Raw genomic sequence first — 24,140 nt, 5'->3', positions numbered from 1 at the left:
CCTGACTTACTGAGAGGAGGGGCTTAATGATAAAAGACATTTCCCTTGCAGTTTGATACCTGCCCTCTGAACAGCTGCCATTGCATATGGAATATTACCAACACCTTGGATAATAACCAGTGCTTGCAAAATAGAGTTGTGATTTCAGGAGGTCCAGATTAATGGAGAGAAAAAACACAGCCTGGAATCTAGACTTCTGTAAAACAGATAACTCCAACTTTACTAAAACAGGTAAGAGAAAGATTTAATAAATATTTGCACCTGTACTGTCCAAAGCAATGCTTTTTCCCTATTTAGTTACTACACTCTGATTAATACCTAAAAATATGTATAAATGTCATACTTTTAAAAGAATATTTTCATAAATACTGTCTTTGGTAGGCAAATTTTTCCACTTCAACTTTCCTTCTACTGTAGCTTGTGTTTGCCATATAGGACTTCATTCACTCTCAAGTATGGCTCATCAACATAACTTTTTAATGAAAGAATAGTACTTTAATCACAATACTGAATCACAAAAACAAAAGGAATTGGATGTTAGCACAATCTTCTTACCTAACTGCATACAAATGTTGCAGATATTACTTATTGTTTCCACCATACCAGTACATATAGCATGCTAAATGCAGTTAAACTAACACATGTTGAATGATCCACCTAATAATCACATTGCTTTATATATCCTTTCATATCAATTCAGTTGAAACAAAAATGGGTTACATCAGATGATTACATAGCAAGTAAGTTGTTAAAGTAAAAATTACGTTCTACTTAAATTAAATTTAAGATTAAAGTATATTAAAGTACAATTCCAAACAGCCCGACAAAATTCTCAGAGTAATTCCAGAAAAATAAAACAGTTCATGAAAAATTATGGCTTTTACTATAAAGAACAGCAAACAAAAAGTAGCAAGGGGAAAAGACAGTAGATAAAGAATAATATTACACAAAATAAGCTTATGTAAAATAAACCCTGACAGGTATGACAGAGAAGAACATGGTTATTAGGATATATTTACACATAAAAAAGATATACTTAAAAAACTCCAAATATGTTAAGCCTAATGGACCTTTGCAAATGCAAATTAAATGCCATATGAATGACTGCCAGTAATAAGCTGTGAATTAACTATTTACAAAAATCAAGATTCTCCTATCATAATGTTTCCTAGCTCCACCAGATGTTTCCTCAAAATGTAATTTTTTTACTGGAAAAATGTCTTTTTATCTGCTCCAAGGCTTTGGAGAGCACATAATTTATTAAAGGAACACAGCATAGCAGAGGTTTCAGCGTTTAAGATCCTGCAACAAACAAGGCAGTAGCTAAACAGTATTTTTTTTCCAGTCCAAGAGAAAAGAACTCAATAGGCAGACACAAAACCTTGAGTTAAACAGGTCAGTTTCTTAAAAACTAAAGCTTTTCTAGTATCTCTAGATGCACAGCCCATAAGATGGTTGCACTGATTAAACAGCAGAAGCAGAAACAAGAGAAACAGTAGTTCTTACCTATGCATTTAGCATGCTCTCTTGTCTTAATTATGAGTCATGGAAACCATAAATGTCAACCATCCCCCGGGAATAGCTGTAATATTCTAATGCCAGGCTCTCCACTGAATCAGGTGTATTCCTTTAATTCTGGGTGCCCCATCAAGGGATTGCTCTTTCTGCCCACTTAGTGCTCAAGGTCATCTCCACCAATGACTGAAACTGTTCAACTGAAAAATTAACCTCAGTAAATGGGAAGTATTTTTTAACCTTGAAAACCTACTTTTATCGAAGTTTGGCAGGTCTTATTTTAGCCCATAGTAACAATATATGCACACTGTAATGTCATGGTGCTGCTGTTCATTCTGCTCCAATACAATGTGCATATGTGTGTTGGCTGGCTTTGCTTAAGAATATATGGACTTAGCAGTGAATGCTGCAATGTTCAGAAAAAGTTTTCTTGAAATACAGATGCAAAATTTTGGATTCAAACTGTGAAGACAATCTAGTCATATCCTGCAGCTTGAGTTATTCTGTTGGTGCTAAGACAGTAGACAGAAAACCTGCTATTTTTTGATATAAAAAAATGTAATTTCTGAAAATTATTACAGCACATATCTTCCGGACATCAAGTAGCTCCAATGGCTTCACCATAGAGCAAGGCATGCTGCCTGTCTTCCTGCATGCAGACAGATTGCATCCTTGATTGTATAAGGCTTTAAATTCTTCTGATGGAAGACCAGGAGATCCTGGAATAGCACCAAGCTGGCAGTCAAACCCCTTGTGTTTTCCTCTTGCTTATTAAGTTAACCCCAGGAAAGGTTCTTCTTATCTCTGCACCTGTTCCCCTGTGTCCACCCTGTAAGTCACTCACTTCAATTGCAAAGCACAGCTTCAAGAATCTAGTCTTATTTATGGTCTCTAAGCTCTACAACAAAACAAAGAATTAACAGGAGACAGGAAAAGCTATTTGGAAAATTCAAACAGGAATCCCAAGGTAGATGTGGGAAATGCTGACACAAACAGACATATTTTCTAATGACTCTCTGAGCCCCAAATGCACCTTACACAGCTGGACAGCTCCATCCCCTCCAGTTACAAAACCAATTTCATACAGCTCAGCCCTGAGTGCAGCCCAGCAAACTGAAGGTGATGAAGGAGAGGGGATTTTGTTTTCTTCAAGTCTGTGACTGTGCTAACACAGTTATAAGGCTGCACATCCAGGCTTTATCCAGCCAACTTAAAGCAGAGTAGGTGGCCCAGCTGTTTGCCTCCCTCCATTTAGACCTACCTATAGCCCTTGACCCCTTGAAGATTAATAAGATCAGGAACCTGGCATTACAATTCCCTCATGCAGCTATGGCCATACTGTTTGTAGCCAGTTTAGGATTTATTTATGCTGCAAACAAAACTTGGAATCAAGTGTCTGGTGCCTTCATTTGTAAGTATTGAAAAAGAAGGCAGAGAGGCAGGAAATGCCATTTCATTCCAAGAAACACAAACTATAGCTAAGAGGATTTTAGGAAAATATAAATTTCCTATACCTCTTCAAACTACTTTTAATTGAATATATATATGAGAAAATGTTACTTAACTATCTTTCACATTTTAAAGAATTTACAGGGATATCTTATAAATTTCAGCAGAAGAAAACAATTACACAGTTTGCATAATTTTTTATATTCATAAAGGCTACAGAGCAGGGAAAGTATAGCTACTCTAGGCTAAAGTCCAGTGCTACAATGCTTTAAAAAATACATTTATAGAACAAACACTCCCCACCTGTGAAATACGCTGTAAGTAGAACAGATGGTTTTCTATCTACATAATTTCCTGGAAAGTCATTTGCCTTTGTTGCTGAGCTTCTAGAGAAACCACCTTCCTTCCTAATTTTTTTGAGTACATTCTAAACTAGCTTTTTGTCAGGTAACTGAGTGGACTATAAATTTGCAAAGCACAATAATGCAGTCTTTATTTAACAGGTCTTCACTGCAGCTTCTGTTTGTTATATTTTGACCCATGTACATGAACATACCTTTGGAAAAGGTATTATCCTATTGTATTAAGTTTGACATGAAAGCAAAGCATTACGTTAGGGGAAAAAACCAGTATTGCCAACCTAATGGTTGAAGATGTTTCAAAATTTTCCATGAATCAATAACATTCTGAAAAGGTTCTTTCTTCCACTCAAAGTGTGGCCTGTACTGATGAAAATTTTCTTCTGTCATCCTAGCAAGCACCGTAGTGGACTCTGATCTATAAACTGATGTTTGGATGATCTCCCTACAAAGTTTCTACTTGGACAGACCTCACAGTTCATCATCACTTGGAAATTTTCTAGAAACATAACAAACTGCAATTGGTGACGGATCATTACTCATTAGGAGTAAAAAATCCATTAGAATTAAGCATAAGACTTTACAAGCATTAAAAACTTGTTCTGAAAAATACATTGCAGATCTATATTCTGTAAGAATTGATACAAAGTAGGCCATAAAGTTAGACAAAAAGAATATTCTCTAACCCTACTAAAGCACAATCTTTCAATCCTAGGGCAAATATTTACAGAAGAAAAAAAAATAAAAGGGTTCAAAAAAGCACTTTGTCTAGCACTTTAGATTGAAAAGTTTCTGCAGCCCTCGCCAAAAGCAGAAATTCATCATCATTTGTTTTGATGCTGTTTTCTTGATCTCAGTCACAGCTCACTGCACAGCTGCCCATATGAAACTTGCCCCTGGGCCCCATATGGATGCTCAGGGCAATCAAAGCAATGATGGAACGAGCACGGGCAATTACTGTCCTTCTGTCACCTCCTCTGCTTTTTCTAAAGATAGATACAGATACATTAGCAGCCAAGGGACACTGCCCTCACTTAGGAGTGCACACTTCATTTCTTGCATCCATCATACACTGCAGTAAATGCCAGGGAGGAAAGTATATAAAGCATATATATATATATATATAAAGCATATATATACATATATATAAAGCTTTGCATATAAGTTCATGAAGATCTGCTCGTGTGGGTGCTGGAGAATAAGCTGTGGTACCTATATGGAGTTTGCTTTTTTTTTTTCAGATAGAGGAGAGAGTTTGTACATTATACTATGTTCTGAATTCTTTTACCAGTTCAAACACACTGAATTTAACTGCTAATATTTGAATTTTAAATGTAATGTATCACACTCAATTTTTATTTTAAAGGCTGTTGGTCTCTCTTTTCCCTTCAGGCGTACTCCATGGACTGATGATGAATGGTACATGCATTATTTTCATTTGCAACAGAAATCCTAACCTGGAGTGGTACTGTTATTTGCTGGTTCTGGTTTGCCTTCTCACTTTATTGACAGGATTTTTAGGCAACATACTTGCACTACGACATTATGTTTACTGCATGAAGACATGGACTACCAATACCGTATTTCTCTTTAATTTGGCACTGTGTGACTTTACTTGGACTCTCTTGGCACCTTTTTCAGTATATTATAATATCCAGAAGTTTGATGCCTATTTCAGCCAAGCGTTTTATCAGATCATAGGACTATTTTTTAGTATTAATATCTATGGAAGTGTATATTCCCTGACACTCATCAGTTTTGACAGATACATAGGTGCTGTTCATCCCATCAGCTCATTAACATGGTGGGACAAAGAAAAGGCTGTATTTTGCACCATTGGGGTGTGGATCTTCATAGTGATTGCATCGCTGCCTGAGATTTACTACACCATGGTTGCAGCTAGAAGATATCACAACATTATAAATTACCTGGACAGCACTGATGAACCACTACAATTTGCTGTGCCATTCACATTCTCCAAACTTGTACTGAGATTCCTAATTCCAGTCACAGTCATCTTTACGTGCTATGTGTTGACTCTCAAAGCATTACTAAAATTGAGTAAACGTCAGCAAAGAAGGAACAGACTTGTTAGGCCTCTGTTAATGATTTCAGCTGCTATGATAGTGTTTGCTGTTTCTTTCATGCCTTTCCATGTTATGATGATGGTGGTAGTAATTTACAGAATTAATTGTCAACCACCCTGTGGGAACATAAGCACATTAAGTGCCATTTACAAAGTCACAGAGATCATCTGCAGCATCAACAGTTGCCTTGACCCAATCATTTTTACAATAGCAAACAAGACATTCTGTCAAAAATTAGATGTAAGAAATGTCATCCCAAATGCCAGTACTGCTGCTGTCTGACAGAAAGGGTAAGGGACATCAGTGTGTCCCTGAGAACAATAACTTAAACAACAAAGATTGTTGTTTAAGACCTGCATTCCCAACTGCTCCTTTGGCTTGGTGTCATCAGACCCATTTCATGTTTAGTGTCCTGTATTATACAGATATCTCTCCAATAAGCAAGAACACACAGAAATGCAGAGTAAAACTTAACAAGACAAGGAACACTAGCAGCTCCCAGCTTTACAGAATTGGCATTTCGAATATTGTTGTTAAATACCCTAATTTATTGTGAAATAATACTTCTATCTGTACACGTACATGAAACACAGAATATAAAATGATGAAAAGTTCTGAGTAAAAGTTATAAGCTCTCCTTTAATTCTGGGCGGGAAAAATAGAGATTAACAGCAGACAGTGTTGAGGAGCCTCCTTAGTTTCTGTTAATTATTTCTTCATCTGTTTGTAAGTGCTGCTCAGATTGTGATCGTGCAATTAATAACTGTCAGAATGCTTACAGCTGAACTGCTCGAGCATTTGCAGAGAGGCTTTCTACAAGTACTTCATTTTAATGCTGCTTGCACTAGAGTTCCACTGGCAGTGGAACCTCATTAACCCAGGAAAGCGCAGCCCATTTCCAAAAACAAACAAACAAATAATAAATAGTAAGATAAAGTCCCTGAGGATATTCAGAGACACAGTGAATCTGCTCATGAAATAAATAAGCGTGGATTGCAGAGCTGTGCTAAGTCTTCTCCCAGACAGCAGGGGTTCCCCCAAACCCCCGGCAATTACAGATGTTTGTTATTAGTGCTCTGCTCCAGGGGAGCCTGCGTTCTGCACGAACTCAGAACTCCCCTACAGGCAGAAGTCTGCCCTTGGAAAGCCCTGAAATAAAACGGTGGCTGAGCTGCAAGAAGGGTAAGAGATGCCACTACAGAGAACGCTTCTTCTTCTGTTCCTTTCAGGTCTCAGCATCACAGTTTCAGGATAGTCCAAGATAATTAGGCTACAATACATTTTAGTCATTCAACCAGGCCAACAGTCATCAGAACAACCACCACCTTCAAGAGTCATTAAACATGTGTTCATTCATCACACTGTATGGGCAAAATAATCATGTTCTAATAATCAGCCACCTGCTGACTTGTTTTCTTGCCAAGTTCCACATGCAACAGTGAGCACGTTAACTTTACTTTCAAAGTTACTAATGATGAAGTAGATTTTAATATACTTTGTACGGTCTTAATTCTTTAATTTCCACAGTTTAAATATAATTTTCTCCTTGTATATATTAGAAAATTATTCTATTCTACATGGATATTCAATCTCTCTTGTGTTATGTTTCAATTGTATTTACTAAATATATAGATATAAAATACAGTTGTTTTTTTTAAATTGTAACGGTGACAAGAAAATAATCTGGTCCTGATAATCTGAAACACTTTACAAGTGTTGGGATGTACTGCTACACTCACAAAATCCCATGGAAAAATTACATGCCTATGTGTACTTACGTCATTCTAAGTACTGCTTCTTTCCTTTGATATTTCCAGTTACTTCAATTTTACTTACATTAAAAGAAAAATATTCTTTTTTTAATTTAATTGTCTGTTGGAAACATGCCTCCATGTCTGCTTGCTTCCACTGTCTGTGTCCACAAGTTCTACAAAGTTCATTCATTATCTATCAACAAAGCCATCTATAACAGAGGTCCCAAGATGCTCACACACATAGAAGAAAAGGGGGGAAAAAAAGATAAGAATCAACCTCATGCTTCTAAAAAGTTTAGTCTCAACCAACCATGAATAATGAAGAACAGAAGGGAAAAAAAACAGATAAGGGCATTGCTACAAAACACATCTGTGCACAGTGCCTCTGCTGGCTGTTCTCCCGGCCTGGACACCTCTCACACAACATGCCTTTGTCCTGGACTGAGTCTAAAGGCACTGCTTTTAGATACTCTTTTAAAAAACATCCTTCCATCTCTTAGCCTAAGCTATTCCTGTTTCTCATTATACTTAGCAGTGAATATACTCTAGTAGCTGATAAGGGTTCTAGACATTTGTTTTCCTGATAATAAATGGTTATATAATCAATTAAACACACTTTTAAAAAGCATTTTTGTTCAACTAGGCTGATCTTATGCTAATGTTGCCCTGATTGAAACCAAGTATTTTCTGCGTAGTAAAAGGCACAAGACATCTGTTCATATTTACTTACTTATATTTTTACTTTGAAATACATGGTCCTAAAATGTTTTATTATAATATTACTTGGGTACAATGACATAAACAAATAAAATTAAATTATTCCATTTTGCTATAATAAGTGAACAATAAACTAAACAGCCAAGAGCCGAAGTAAACTTATTCTACTATGAGAAGTATGTTGCAATACTGGTTTCTCACAGATCTTTGTATTAAATCTGAGGGCATGCTATCCAGTTAAATACCTAACTATTATGAGTTTGAACACATTATAGTATATTGTAATAATGTATTAGCCTACAAAACTGACTGCAAGGTCTAGGTAGCTTTTTTATCTAGATATGTTAACATCTTCATAACACATTCAATGGACACAGGGTAGACTGTAGCCTGAAATATTTGACCTTTTATGTGCTCAGCTGTTGTCAAAAAAACAACTTTCCCATTTACTATTGTACATTCAGCAATGTTTTGTAAGCAAAAATTGTTAAACCAAAAATCTCTAAGTTGAAATTTTGCTATAAATTTCCTGAAGTTGCTAAGAAAAGCAATCTTTATAGTCTGTATTTTTCTTTGTAATACTTTCATCTCACAGAGAAACTACTGAAATGTTTACTTCCTCTTTTAAATAAAAATGTTCAGATGTGCCTAAAAGTTTGGTTTTCTCTTCAATATACATAAATTAATGTATTTTGATATCAAAGTTTTTCTTTGTCCTGCCTCAGAATCACCTCACTTCGCAAAAAACTATAACAAACAATACCACAATGCTATTAAAATATTTTGCTATCATACACTGCTTTCATCTGTGGTAGCCAAATCTCTTTAGGCAGGAGGAAAAAAAATTGCCTAAAGTGATTCTACAGCTGGAGGAACCACAGCAGAAGCAGGTGATATGGCTAAGTCCATCATCTGCTTTGTAAAGAAATATGGCTTCTCTGCTCCTGCTTTAGAGAGACATCCAAGATTCTGAGTGGCCCAAGTCCCCCTGTGCTCTGCCTGGAGCCTGTAACCAAGAGATGATGGGACGTGCTGACCTCCTGCAGGGACCTATCAAACCTACAGCTCTCCCAAGTTCTCTTTTCAGGAGTTCTCCCAGCTTGGCACATACCAGCTCGGTCCCTTCCACTTCACCTGAGTCAGCACAAATGGGGCTTCCTTCAGCTGGGAAAGGTGAACCCTGATCAAGGAGCACTGCAGTTCTCAGCTTCTGCAGTCTAAGGTAAAATGCAGCCTAATGTGACAAAAGGTAACAGTCAAGGTCTCAGCTACTGACCCAGCTCAAAAACTGATGTCCTCACACAAAACATCGTGTGCTAAGACAAGAGGAGCTCAGGATCTCCGGTTTCCCACCAGTTCAGCCAACACTGGTCAAAAGACTGATGTCCACAGCCAGGTGTCTTTCCACCGGCCTTCTTGTGCAGCCTGTCTTACTGATTTTCATGGTCTGAAGTGCCTTATCTGAACTAGAGACTGCAGGTGAATTCACACAGGTGAAATGCACAGCACTCTGCCTTCCTTAGAAAAAGAAATGCCACTTTAGAAATGGCACATAACCTTTTAAGATTTTTTGCTATTTCTCAAAGAAGTAAATAATAGAATTGTTCAAAAGAATTTATATTCATCTTTTAATACCAAAACAAGAACAGGAGGATGGACTTTAGCTGCTGCAAGGAAAGAGCTGACATTTTCTTATCTTATGGATAACCCAAAGGCGAGAAAGAGGCAGGTGGTGATGGTCAGTGCCATCTACCATATCACACGTTGCAGGGGGGGTCCTGAAGGTACCCCATCTCTGCTTTACATTGATGTCATTGTTATTATCTAGAAGCAATACTTCAGGCTGCTGATTTGGAAGAGTTGTAAAATGCAGATAATGTGGAAAGACTTAAAGCCATGCCAGAATTAGTGTGTAGGCAGGCTTAATTCTGAATTTTTCTGGGCCTCTCACTTTCTATTATAGAGATTCAGCCTATAATTTTAATTTTAGATTTTACTATTACTGACGTTATTACTTCAGATTTAGACAATTGTGCTGATGCAGATAAAAGGAAACCTGTAAAAATAGATATTGATTTCTTGTAATGTTTTAGAACATTTTTTAGTGGGGAAGTAACTGAAAACCTTGCATTAGCAAAAGAAAATGCTAACGCATTTGTTCCTGAGGTATAGATTTTTTAATCCTATGTGACTCAATCACAGGTTACAAAACTAATGTGAAAAAATAATTCCCTTCTTAAATGGCGTCACTGAATAATAATAAAAAAGTTAGTTTGATGGCATGTAAGTATTCAATAATATTTTTGCACTCTTTATTCCTTTAGAATTTTTAAGAAACCTGGGGTTTTAACTGCCAAACCTATGTAAGCGATTTCATGATCCTCTTTATTTTTTTAATTTTAGAGCTAAGATTTTTTATCACCATATATGTCATGCCTCCAGAAATTACATTTTCCTTCTCTGAATTCTTCGGAATCCAAACTTCATAGCAGATATAAGAAACACAGCAGTATTTTTAGCCTGTATAATGCTGATGCTGAACTCTGAAGGGAAGTGCTAAAATCTCTGCTCTTCAATACCAGTTTAATGGTGCTCTGCAACAATTTGTCAAAATAATCAGGGTTTTTCTATACTGTTTGTTCTTTTCTCCTGAAGCCAATTCACAAGCTTATTTTTAATAGTAAATAGAATTGCTTACTATATATCTACTACAGAGGCCTTCAAAATAAACATTTATAAAGAATTTTGAAAACCAAGTAGATTAAGCATTAGTGTTATTTTTTGTCTTCAATAAACATTTGTAACTCTGCTGTCTATTATGGAGACTGTGACTAGATTTGAAAGTACGGCACCCCAGGGGTTACTGAGCATGTCTGTATTTCCAGTGTAAAGCAAAGTCAAGAACTGGTCTTGTGGGCCAAAAAGAAAGCAAATTCCAGTGACAAAAGAGACACTCTCTAGCTCACTGTGGAATACAGGGGTAAGCACACAGACCTGAGCCCTTCCAGACTCAGTGAAAACTGGTTTTTTGTAAGCTATACACTTCTCAACTGGCACCTGTGTATGCATCCTGATCAACACCTGTCTGAACACCAAAAGGATACAATCAGTTAATCCAGTCCCATGTCAGAACTAGTATGTGCTGCCATCTGCACAGATCTTACATGGGAAGGCTGATTATTATTCTGCCAGACTTGGACCAGTCTTAAAGTCAGCAGGTGTACTTATAACAAGTCACTGTGTACCACTTGCAGTATTTTCCAGAATATTGTCCCTGTGATTACAAAAGTGGTTGACAACACCAAAACTCCATTAACTTTGTCTTACTACCCCTTTACCCTTCTAGCAGAGAATGGAGGAGGCTAAACTACTATTTCAATAATTTTTTTTAATGGCACCACTAAAACAAATTATACAAAATTCTCTTTCATGGGTTAAATCTTTACAAGACTTTATTTCAGTTTTGGGCTGAATTTTTCAAAATGCTGAAAAAATTCTTCAGAAATAAAAGGGTCAAGTTCTCTACTTTGAAAACTCAGGAATACATTTATGATGTTTATAGAGTCAAAAATTGAATAGCTATGTCTTCTTTTAAGCACAAGAAAATCCGAGTTTTTGCACTTGACATTTTTCACTCAATTGCAAAGTTCAGAGAAATGTAATGAAAATCTAAGTATGAATATGTTTCAGTTAGCTTCCACTAATGCACAAATATCCTGCAATGACATAATATTAAGTACTGCTTATGAATCTTAATTTGCCTTTCTAGAAATAGTACATCCTTCATTTGTATTATGTACACTATATAATCGTGTCCAAAAAGGATTATCTACTACATACAGATTGAAAGACACCACAAACTAGACCAAACTGTCATAGCCACTATATTAAGTAGTAACTTAGGAAAAACTGTATTTTAAATCATTTACTACTATGTTATTTTCAAAACTAACCAGGGCAAATAATACATTGCAAAATCTGTTCACTAGAAACACTCTGGCTGGAGAAACTGTATTATAATAATCAGTGAAACTGAACAAAGTAATATTTCCATGGCAAATTTCCTTTGGAGCTGCTGTATAATGAAGACAAATTTCTGTTACTAAGAAAGCAAAAGGGTGGGTAGGTTACAAGTAGAACATACAAAAATACTCTTTCGAGGTAACTGTATAAAAACCTAGTAAACCATTAGGTCAGCAGGGAGAATGGGAATAGCAGAAAATAATATAATTGAAAAATGTGTTAATTTTTTCCAATATACGCTTGGGTTTTTCCCTTTGTTTTTAAATGAATTTTGAATTTAATCATAGAAATAGTCTATAGAAATATGCATTGCGACTCTTTATCTAGCATATTTACCTCTCCGTTTAACTACCTGCCATGTTCACTCGAGACCACTAGAAGGTGCTCCTCTGTTGAAAGATAATTATTTCTGTCTGAATTGCTGTTAAAAGCTAATTTTACTCCGATAACTGTGGCTCTGGCCAGTTGTTTACACAGACTGTAATTGCAGCCACTACCCAGCTATAAAACAGCTGGAGCTCGTCTGCTCTAGCCATTATCACAGCATGAAAATAACAGATCTGTTATCACTCATTTTCTGATAAATCAAAATCCCATCTGAGCAGGACTCTAGTTAGTTTAGCTGGAAGGTGAGGTATGAAAATTGTGGAGGAACTAAGAAACCACACGTTTTGTAAAGTTAGGAATCACAGAATCATTAAGTTGGAAAATATGATAACTGCGCTCAATCATACACCTAACACCACCAAACCCATTCCTGGACTAAATTAAGGCAGAATGCATCCCTCATGAGAATTTGCACCCTGTCTGAAGGAGAGTCCAACATTAAACAGACAAAAAAACCACCCCCAGAACGAAACTAAGACAAACATACAAATACATGATCTGCACCAATTCCACACCACCAACAGTACTGTGATATCAAACTGCATCTAGAAGTACAAGGATCGATAATTCTTCTTTTATACACAAACTTATATGAGCCTGAACCAAGTTCTGGTTTAGTTTGACACCCAGAGTGGCATTCTGATGACCTCAGGGTACACCCAGGCTGCCATGGTCAGCTCTTTGCACAGGCAGTGCAGCCCTCACCTCTGCAGAGACCCCTGACTGCCTGCATTTGCTCTGATGTGTGCCCTAGCAAGGCAAGCAGAAACACAGCCTCAAGAGAATTTGGCTTTTTATCTACAGCCTAGGAGATGGAAATCTGTAGACATCCCCAAGAGAGTAGCACTCCTGTTTTACTCTCTGAATTTAGACAAGTCATACAAAAGTGACCTCTAATTTATATAAAAATTACTCTACCTTTGGCTGCCACAGAGACAAGGCTCATGGGACATAAACCTCAAACCACTTCAAAGTAATCTCAGTTGGAACCTATCAAGGATAACATGAAGCAAAGTGGTAGGTATGGAGAAAAGTGTTTGTAAATACTTTTTACTTGCTGCATGGAAGTGACACAAAATTGAATGTTTTGCTAAGCCCTGAATTTCCCGGATCAGGAATTCCACTGATATTCCACATAAAATACTAGTTTTCAGTTCCTCCTCTCTTTTCTATACCTCTAGCATGTTACACCATTAGGTGTGAATTAAGATCCATATTTTTTGTCACTTACATCTATTAGCATCGATTAGCAAAAGAGCTAGGATATTTGTGGGGTTTTGTTATTTAAAACTGTGGTCTCTCAATTTTTAGGCCTTTTACTCAAGTAAGCTAAAATTAAATATTATTGTTGCTGTCCTTCTCTAGGAATATTTTGCTCTGTCTTGCCTCATCTCTTTACTCCCCCACTGTCCTAATTATTTTTTTCATTATTTGTTTAGCATGTTTGACTTTACCTGAATCTTGCACAGATTTAATTTCTTATTTGCTTTACAATTAAACGAAAGTATGCTTCATAGCAGACAGACATTGCATCAGTGTCCCAGAAATAGAAGACATTATTTAGCATGTATTTAAGTGAGCCTAAAAAGCGCTAAACAGCTGGCCACTTTGAAAGATCATACCCCAGTGCTGCAGATGAAAGCTGAATTCAAGGCTCTGCTGCTACCTCTACTCAGATGTCCAGCCTGCTCCTGGGAGACTCCCACATAAAGGCACCAAGGAGAGTGTGAATGCTCAATGTAGGGGAGTTTCTGCTGTTCCTGCCATCCCTGGGCATGAGTTACTCAATGGGAAAAGGGACATTACCCCTTCTGATGAAAAGAGAAAAATGCAGAAAATTCTGTTTTCCGATATTTGAAATTAGGGCATGTGCCTCTCATATCTCAGCAGTAATATTTAGAAACCCTGCATTTCTGCCCTACCTGTGTCATAGAGAACAATTACTCTCTCCTCCTTGAAAGTCACTCTGGTTAGTGAATACATTTATAAATTCTTTTGACTTTTGCCATATGTAAAATATCTATGAGAAATGTATACACCACACCTACTATTTGCTAAATAGTTCTTACATAGGTAATGTATTTAAAGTTTTTTAAGGACCAGAATATGTTGAGGAGTTTTGTTCATTCTGGAATTAAATATACATATATATGTGTATTTGTGTGTGTGTGTGTGTGTGTGTGTGTATGTATACATATTTTTAACTTTATAAGGCAGGTGCACAGGCTGGGGGAGTGCACAGGCTGGATTCTGCAGAATCACACAGAGAGGAATGTTGGTTTGTATGTGAAGGACCTTCATGCCACTCTGACAGCCTCAGGGGACCTTCGAAAGGACACAGCATGACCAAGGAAATCATGTTCTCCTAGGGACTCTGCAGCAGGCACATGGCAGGGTGATGTTCCACAGTAATATCTCCTCCATCTCCTCCTTGTATGGGATAATGACACATGAAATTTGCCCCTGCACTAGGTTGCACCTGCACTATGCCCATCAGGACGCATCTACTAAGAATAAGCTCACTTCTATTTCTGGAAATTGGGCAATGGAGACATATCATTCCCATAAGTGGCAGGCATCATTCCAAAATCACTCCTGGCTTCAAACAGAAAGAAAAATCTGAAAGTCATGTCAAAAAGATCAAAACACAGATTTGACACATCAATACAAAGTAGCAATGAACCTATTTTTAGTTTTCAGTCACTGGATGCTAAATATTATCTAGAGCTTTCCCATTTTGGAAAATCTGACACACGTAGCTCTTCTCACGCCCTTAAGCTACTGCCTGGGGAGTGGGATATGCACCGCCAGTAGAACCAAAGCTTTCATCGAAGAGAGAATAATCTTTTGTAGCTATTGCTTGAATCTCTCCAATTAAACTCTATAATTTACTACCCAAAGACTGATTCCACAACTAAGGCTAAGTGCAGACAGCAACAGCCTTCTTATTGAGTGTGAAAAGAGGAAGCAGTGAGATGTTATGGCTCCTGTAAAAATAGGCATAAGAGAAGAAATTAGGAGGTTACTTCCATGCTTTTCATTTATATTTGAAAGGTCATTTGTGGTCTCCCTCATGAATAATGCAAAGGTTTAAATAAACTGATATCTGAATTACTGTCAGCTTGCCAGAGCTGGAATCTGATGAGCCTGCAACTCATTCAGTGGCTGGCTGAGAGCTTCTTCTTTTTATGCTACCTTTTTTTTTTTTTTTCTTTTTTTTTAATTTGAGGGTTCTGGCTCTCAGAATTGCTTGCTCACAGTCACTTGTGCGTTATTATTAGCAAACTGTTAGACTGGCCCCTTGGCACACATTTTGTAGCACCAAAATAATTTTACTGTATTGCTTCAACATTTTACTGGTACAAAAGAGGTGAATTGGCCGTGAGGCAATCACTGCAGACCTTGAATACCTTCAACAGTATTAACTTGGTCATTGTCATTAAAATACTGAACAGGCTCTTGAAAAGAATATTTTTCACCAGCTGTCAAATTAATTGTTTTCTATTAGGCTGAAGTCATCAATGGAAAAGAAAGGGCAGGAACAAAGTTGCTGGGTATTAAGTGACAGTCCTTACTGTAATGTAAGACACAGAGCTGACAACAGAGAAGAATATGCTCTATCAATCAGCTTCAAATTTTATGCAAGTATTGCTGTACACACACCACTTGTTTCTACAGATGGTGGTATAACTGTTCCTATCACTACCATCAAACAAGAATGGGAAACAATCTGGCTGAAAAACAAGCATGAGAAAATCTTAACAGATCTATGGGAAGCTTCTCTGGCAAAGCAGATCACACGGTTCATTAGCTATTTCACAAGCACCACTATGAAAGTGATATGCCAACACTAGCAGCAATAACACTGCCCAGATTTTACACTAACATGATCCCAAATATATCAAGATACTAACTAATCATATATGTAATATTGTATGAATTTATCTTGTTACCTAACGTCCACTTTTCCTATATAGTGCAACATCATCCTGACTAAATCCCAGTCTGCCTAATTTCCCCTTGCAATCTTCAATCCGTTATTACATCCCTTAAATTTCAGCATAAAAGCAGACACTGAAGAGTCTGCTTTTAAGACATTTGTATGATCTTTTAAAGCCTTCCAGATCAGATGTTTGACAAAAAGAGTAATGTTTTCAGACAGCATAACCTTGGTGGGTGTTTTGTTTGAAACCATGTATCATGAAATTGCTAACAGCATGGCACTACTACCCATTAAAAAATTTGCAACATTTGTGTGCACCCATAGTTCAGTGGGTTATTTGTTTACTAATTAGTTCTATGAGTTACTTATTCATTTACTCCTGTGTCTGCAAAGCTGGGATTATAATTTACTTTTAAACAAACTGTGAACATTTGTAAGACAGCAACCCATTAAATTCAACATTTATACAACAGCTCTAATTTACTTGCTGTATTATGATTCCTCCATTTTAAGAAATACAGATTTAGTTATATATATCTTGTTTTAAATTAAGTATTTGGTTTTTCCATCCACACTATTTGGAAAGGAACTTACAAGTATAAATCTAAGCACACTCATTGACAATTGATTCAAATACAAGTACAATAGAAATACAATATGGTCTCTGTAATCAGCCTTTTCACCAGATTATAACACATCTTTGGAATCAGAAAAATGGGAAGATAGAAACATGTATGTTTTGTAGTAAGTAAGCTTTTAAAAACCGATGTATCTAATATGCAGCATAAGATAAGGATTAGCAACAAAAAGGCCAGTCAAAGCAAAAATGCTGGACTGAGAAAAGTAACATATATTTCCAAGTATACTGCCAATTTATGCATACTGCTAAAAGTCTATTCAAATTGAAGACTATTTTAGATTTACATGATAGATCATATTTATCTATATTGATGCAAAATGTACAGCCTGAACTTTAGGCCAAAAAAAACCCAACTGAACTCAGAATTTAGGTATAAAGTAGTGTAGAAGATCAACTGTGCATATTCTGAGCAGATGCCAATTAAAACATACTCTTTCTACACCTTAAACACTGTGTTATTTTCTATACAATGCCCTAGAGCAAGATGAAAAGTAGGCAAATGCTTATTCAGGAATATCTTTTAAGTCAAAATTTGAATGCATTTTTTGAATACATAGTGTCATCAAATGGGTCATTTTGTAAGCTCCCTCTGGTTTAAATAAAGCAGAAGATTAATCAAGAAAATACCATTTTCCTTTTTGTCAAGTAATTCTCTCATACAGAAAAAAAAAACAAAAGCCAGGGGTATATATCTTTATTTTTCATTTCCCCAAATTTCCAATATTCTTCTATGACCTTTCACTTTCCACTGCAAAGTAAGAAGCACAGCAGAACACAACAGCTAACCAAATAGACGATATGTTTAGTGATGGATCAAAATAATACAGTGGATAACAGCCAAAAGACAATGTTAAATTCTACTTGTTCTGACCACATGTCGGGAAGATATAAAGAATGTACTAGATAAGGGCTATTTTCCACTGAAATATTTATCATGGGAGATGTTTATCAAATGAATTAAGCTATTTCTTGACCAAATAACAAGAAAAGTAATTGTTTTCTAATCTTAAGTCATGAGGAGTGTCTTGACGGATTCCCTGAAGATGATACCGCTCAAAGGTTGCAACAAAAAACATCCCACTATGTCCCCCAGTGGAGATTTCTACTCCTCATCAATACAGTTTACCTACTTCCTTATATCTCTGTAAACTCAGTGGTGAAGCCTAAATCAGGTTTCCAGCAACTGTCTCCTTCCCTTTTTAGACATAAGATGCTTGAACTTTTTTTTTTTTTCAGTCTGTGACAGCCATGGTTATCAGGCTATCAAGCAGTGACTGTCATAGACAGTAAAATGTATTCTGACACAGTTCTAGCTACACTATTTTTCTAGTTCCTATGCAAACTCAGCATCAAGAAATACAGAAGACAAAAAAGCAGAAAGGGCATAGAGAAAGAAAATCCTTTCCTCTTCCTTTAAAGTAAGATGTGCAGACTAATCCTTTTCATTTTCAATTTGCAGCCTCCACTGTGAGCCAAGATCTGACAGGGAGGGGGAGATTGACTGGTGCTATTTGGTTTCATGACTGCAGGAAGTTATACACAGGCCACAAGAAACAACCAGTCACAATTTCCCCTGCAAACAGAGCGTAGCAGAGCAAAAAACAATATAAATAAACATGGACTTAAACCCACAGTTGTCCCAAGCAATTCTACATTAAAAAAAAAAAAAAAAAAAAAAAAGAGGTTGAATAGAAAAAAAAAATCACAGAAGTAGCAACTGCTTAGAAAAATAGACTCAAAACAGTAAAGGGCTGAATTCATGAACTGCTTGATGCCAGAAGATCCAGAGGACATATATGATGAGGATCTCAAGAAAAAGTGATTTCTAGGCAATGAAGTCATTAAAGCAGTAGCAAGTAACAGGAAGAAAATATTTCAGGATGGGCTGTACAAATCTTCTGGAGACACAGAGATGACTGAAGCTGTAAACTTCATTCTCATCAAAGCAATCTCTATCCACACCAGCTACACAGCCACATCAGTCAGCAATACAGTCAGCTCCTCAGTCACACTGCCTGCCATCTGCTCGCAGTGTATCACGAGCAGCAGCACATTTCCATTCACACTGTGTGGGTGCAGTCCCACAGCACTCGAGCCAACACCAGGTATGGCTGCCACAGCCCCAGCTGTCTTGGCTGCACAGTCCTTGGCCACTTCATCAGCACTGGCACTCGAGTGATCACATCAGTTCAAGGAGCTGCTGTAGACAAGAGCAGAAGGAACTGATTTTCCATGAGACTGGCTGCCTGAGCTGGTTGCTGCACTGTCACATCCACAGCAGCATTGGCTCAAGGGAGGCACCAAAATGATGTGGCTGGCATTAGGAGGGTGGAGTTGTGACAGATCTACATTGGCTCAGATTGCCATGAAACTCAATACGCAGTAGCTACCCTCAAATCAGATTGTACCCACACCCATGCTGCTTACCCAGAGCACAGCTACAAATATCCACAAACCAGCATGGCCTTCAGGGTTAGGAATTTCTTGCCCACTGGTTTCCTCTGAATGCTGACCCCATCTTAGTGCTGCCACAAACATCAGTGTGGTCAGGTCAGACATGTGATCCTTACAGAAATAAAAGGTGGGTACTGCTAATATGGGTAAGTTCCCTATCCTGTTTCACTGAGCAACTGCACAAAGGCACAAAGCAGCAGACACTGAAGGCTGGACAGACCTTCTCCATTTGGCAGAAAGACTGAATCAAGCCACTTTAAAATTTATGTTTAGCTACATATGATATTAACTTACAAATCCAGAAGGAATTATCATAATAACCTACCTAGATAGAAGATAATTACTCTGTAGTCAGAAAAATGTGTTCTCAAAGAGAAAAATTCATGTCTTGATGAGGTCATATCCTATAAAAACTTGATCCACTGATTGTCTAGCCTTTCAGATAAAAAAAACAAGCTGGCTATTTGCCATTTCCAAGCACTGGACCTTGCATTACATATGCTGAACTGAAAGTTCTGTCCTTCAAATTTGAGCAAGTCACTCTCTAATCTTCCCTTTATCCTCTCAATCCTCTCACGATTAGACTAATTTTTTAAATTTATTATCAGTTTCATCATTCTTCCTTAAATGTCTTCAGTTTAACAAAATAATTTCTCAGCTGGGGAAGCCAGAATTGAAAACATTCTTGTGATAGACCTTGTTCCAGGTAAAATGTCCTCTTTATGGGAACATTTTATATTTACCACTACCTTGTGGCATAATAGCCAAATAGGCTTCACGATGCTTAATTATTTTCCAGAATATGTCTTTCAAGAGAAGTTTGTATTAAAAGAAGTCTCTTAATGTGGCTTTGCTTGTTCATTCCTCAACACAATAGCTTTACATTTGATTTACTGGAACAATAGTGGCTCTCTCTTGATCTTAATAAAATGAGACAGACTAAGGAAATGGCCTATCGCTCATGTGCTTCGAGGTGTTCCAGTAATCATCCATCCTGCAGTGCTACCAGTATAAGAATATGGGGGTTGTCCATCTAGACCAGCAGCAGCACACCCAGAATCAGATGTTTCAAAGAAAATGCAAATGGCAGGAACAAAGAAATCTTTTCTACTGAAGATTTCTAGTTATCTCAAGAACATAGAGACAGCCTTGGGCCTTCAGATGCAACATTCTCTACATGTAAATTAAGACAACAAATGGATAGTTTTGCATGTCTATATATTTGCATCTAAGTTCTCAGTCTCAGAATTTATTCCAGGGCCATTTCATTCCTTTCAGTTGGTCCATGTACAGTATGTCATCAGTTCCTCAGTTAAGTCGTATCTTGTGTATGGAAACATTCATTGTCATTTCCCGCCTCTCCATTTTACTGATTTGCTCTTGTACTAAAACAGAGACAAGCCCTACCTCCCTAGAATTCCCATATTCACATGGGAGCTCTTCAGCACAGCTCTGCTAATAATTACAAGAGCCTCTGCTTCCAGTTAAGTGTCTTTTGACAAGACATGCAGAGTTGCTGCCCCAAGGAAGAATTCATTTTCTTCAAACTGCTGAGAAAGTTACATAATAAGACCTAAAAACTTGTCTGAAGGTGCAAAGAAGTACATATGTAACACGGAAAAATTTAAAAATACTGATGTCCGAAGTATTTAAAAATTGTCAGCTTTCACTGTTTTTATCCTTTTTTGACTGAAATCATTGAGAATTATGCTATAGTATTAGTTTTCATGATGGCGTAAGCTTTGATGTACTGAGCTCTATACAGCTCTAAACAGTAGAAGAGATTAAAAGCAAAGTTTACAAAACTGCCACGAATAAAAAGCTAAAAGGAAAAGTCAGAAACCCATTACCAGGAAGTCAGCAGATGCATCTTTTAACTTACCAAACAAGCGCTGATGGAAGAGAAATTTCCCAGCTATCAGTCCCGTGAGAATGGCAAGGAGCCACAGAAACACCTTCAAAAATCTCCAGCCTCCTCCTTCAGGGTATTTATTTGTTACAAAGGAGAAACAATTACCAACAACAATAACATTGGCTTCTGTCTGGCTGTGAGATACTGGGTCCTCAGCAAATATTAAGAAGTTAAAGAAGATCACTAAGTAAGCCACAACTAAGCGAGACCACGGGTGCTGGAAGTAGTAGCGGAAGTCTTTATCCATCCTCAGATACTGAAGAACTTGGTTTTGCCTGTATGTAAAGACACAAATGCATAATGTTACATATACCCAAATTCTCAGAGCTTAGGAGAGACTCACACATTACAAGAATCAAATCATTGCTACCTTGTTGTCAGTAATTTTTAACATTTCAGACTGGTGTAAAAACGAAAATTTCAATCTAAAGATATTGTTAGACCCAGGCAGAGAAAACCTGAAATTTCTCCCTATTCCAATGTAAAAACAACAACCAAACATTGTAGCCAGGATTTTCAGGCTCAAATATACTATTGTTTTCATGCCTCCCCCAAAATGAGGCACGAAAAGAATGGATATAAGAACATGGCAGGCTACCTAAAACTCAGCCTGCCTTTCCAGCCACACAAAAAATACAACACAGATTTCACAAAGGTTCGTGCTAAGCCTAAATGGAATCTTTCTCCATGTAGGAGAAGGATGGAAGCAGCTCAGAAGTCCAGGGGTCTTCTACTGGAAGCTTAAATGCATATGACCCAGAAACATCAGAAACGTGTGCTCATACAAAAGAATAACATATTGGAAAATTTTCTAGAATTAATTCCTGAAGTCAGGCAAGCCTGTATAAATCTTTTCATTGACTTCAGGGAGTACACCTATAGCTAAGCATGTTTTCAAAACCATAAAATAAGACACCCTGAAAAAAGACTGTTCTGTATGAATACAAAAACTGTATTTTGAAACCTGTGTACTTACTAAGGACTTCTATAGAAAAATGCATGGTTAACATTATAGTTGTTTGCCATTTGATTTATTTTTTCTTTTATTCACAAACAATTCGTTGTTTCATCCTCCTGGACCACTTTGTATGCACAAAGATACAAGGCCTTTGTGTTGTAGAGCACAAAAATTATTCAAGCGACACAGTGTGTAGGAAGAAAAAAAATATGTCTAGTAATATTGCTTGTTTATTACAGCATGATCCTTGAAGGATACAGTGACAAATTTTTGCAAATGTCATATGCCCTACAGCAAAAATACCAAAACAAACAAACAAAAAACACCCCACAAAAGACCTAAAGCACAGATCACTTACTCATCCCTTCCTGGACTTCTAACTTAGGACTTGCAAACTTAGAATTGGCACGACTTTCAGTGTCTCCCTTTAGATAGTCCCAAAACTATTTAATTCCATAACCAAATTTATATTAGTAAAATTGCAAGAAATTCTGTACCTATTAAATGAGAAGGGTAAAAGAACCTCTCGACAGATTCAGACAACGCATTCAATAAATAACAAAAAGGAATAATGACCCATTATGCATAAATTATAGATGAAAAAGAAAAAAAATACCACATTACCGAGTTAAAAAGTTAGCATGAGGAAGTGTCAGTCCTTCAAAAACTTTATGAAAAAAAAAAAAAAAGTGATTTAAAGTAAGGGTCGTTGCCGAAGAAAATACCACTCAGGGGAGATTAAACTGCCTTTAGATCCATAAGGATGCCCAAAGCTATTTCTTGTTCTCTTTTGGTTCGGTTACCATTAAGAAAAGTTTTGGTATTTCCTTACGTGTATGAACCATCTTAAAGCCCGTATGGGGATGGAGATAAACAACTACATGTCCTGGTATTTTTGACAGCTGCCGGACCCCCGAGAGTTATCAAACACCCAGCTGAAGATGCGGCTTCCTAGGAAGCGTTTTATAGCATCAGAAGGCAATATTAGCAACAGCGGCAGCGACAAATTGCTAAAAAAATCCTGCTCCTACCTACCTCAACGCCAAAAACGCGGGCGCCAAGAGCGCCGCGGACCACACGCCCGTCGCAACCTGTTAAATCGGCCCACGTCCCCCCTGCCCGCGGCGCGGACCCGGGCACCCGCGGCCGCCTCAGCCGGCGGCGGCCGCCACCGCCCGGCCGGGCGCAGGGCCACGGGCCCCCGCAGCCCCGGGCCGCCCGCTGCACTCACCGCGACGGGGGATCCGGCGCCGCGGGCGCGGTGCCGCTGCTGCTGCCGCTGCGGCGGGGCCCGGTGCGGCTCCGGGCGGCGGGCGGCCCCGCTCCGCTGCCCCCCGCGGCCGGCAGGGCCCCCAGCCCCTCGGGCGCTGACAGCGGCGCTGGCTGCCGCGGCGTCCCGCCCCCCGGCCGCCGCGGGGAGGGAGCGGCTGCGGCGGCGGCGGCGGCGGCGGTCGGTGGCTGCGCTCCTCCTCTCGGCTCCGCTCCGCTCCCGGGCGCGGGCGAGCGGCCCCGGCAGTGCCGCAGCCGCGGCGGCAGCGGGCGGCGCCGCTGCGGCAGGGTCCCGACGCCCCCGGCGCCCGTGCCCGTCCGTGCCCGCCCCTCCCCCGGAGCCTGCCCGCAAGGACCCGAAACGTGCGCGGTGTGCCGCGGGGGTCTTTATTCACCCTGGAAAAGGGTGGCCGGGGTGCTACGGGGGCTTATCCAGCCGGCGAGGTGAACGAAACCCGAGCAGCACTCAATTCCCATAGGTCAGACTCCAGTATTATGCAAATTTACAAACACGGGAAACAGGCGGTCAAATCTGGATATTTAATATCCCAAAGCAAAAGGACAGGGCTAGCAATAACAGTGAGATCACTCAGGACGAGCTATGAAAACCCTCGTATTCGGGAGGGAAAGGAGGTCTACACCCAATTTACTTACTTGGGAAGGGGCTATGCAG

At 38.4% G+C, this 24,140-nt stretch overlaps 2 protein-coding genes across 3 annotated transcripts in view; one reads left to right on the top strand and one right to left on the bottom strand.

The window, feature by feature from the left end:
* The window catches only part of TMEM117 (transmembrane protein 117), a 175,282-nt gene extending 151,805 nt beyond the window's left edge, over positions 1 to 23,477 (bottom strand). The window contains exons 1-2 of one of the 2 annotated variants that reach the window (XM_066319056.1): positions 23,430 to 23,477; positions 21,211 to 21,515 (exon numbers count right to left, since the gene is read on the bottom strand). In XM_066319056.1, coding sequence (XP_066175153.1) covers positions 21,211 to 21,487 — 277 coding nt within the window. In that variant the 5' untranslated portion in view covers positions 21,488 to 21,515; positions 23,430 to 23,477. Of the gene's footprint in view, positions 1 to 21,210; positions 21,516 to 23,233; positions 23,305 to 23,429 lie in introns of those variants that run through there. The other variant, XM_066319057.1, reaches the window with a different exon arrangement.
* On the top strand, positions 162 to 5,692 carry LOC136360867 (P2Y purinoceptor 1-like). Its single transcript, XM_066318477.1, has 2 exons — positions 162 to 231; positions 4,716 to 5,692. Exons 1-2 carry the CDS (start codon positions 162 to 164, stop codon positions 5,690 to 5,692), a joined length of 1,047 nt encoding a protein of 348 aa, XP_066174574.1.
* Positions 23,478 to 24,140: the final 663 nt, after the last annotated feature.

Source organism: Sylvia atricapilla, chromosome 5 (genome assembly GCF_009819655.1).
Source record: "Sylvia atricapilla isolate bSylAtr1 chromosome 5, bSylAtr1.pri, whole genome shotgun sequence".
NCBI lineage: Eukaryota > Metazoa > Chordata > Aves > Passeriformes > Sylviidae > Sylvia > Sylvia atricapilla.
The sequence above is the reverse complement of the archived record's forward strand: the minus strand, read 5'-3'. Positions and strand labels throughout refer to the sequence as shown.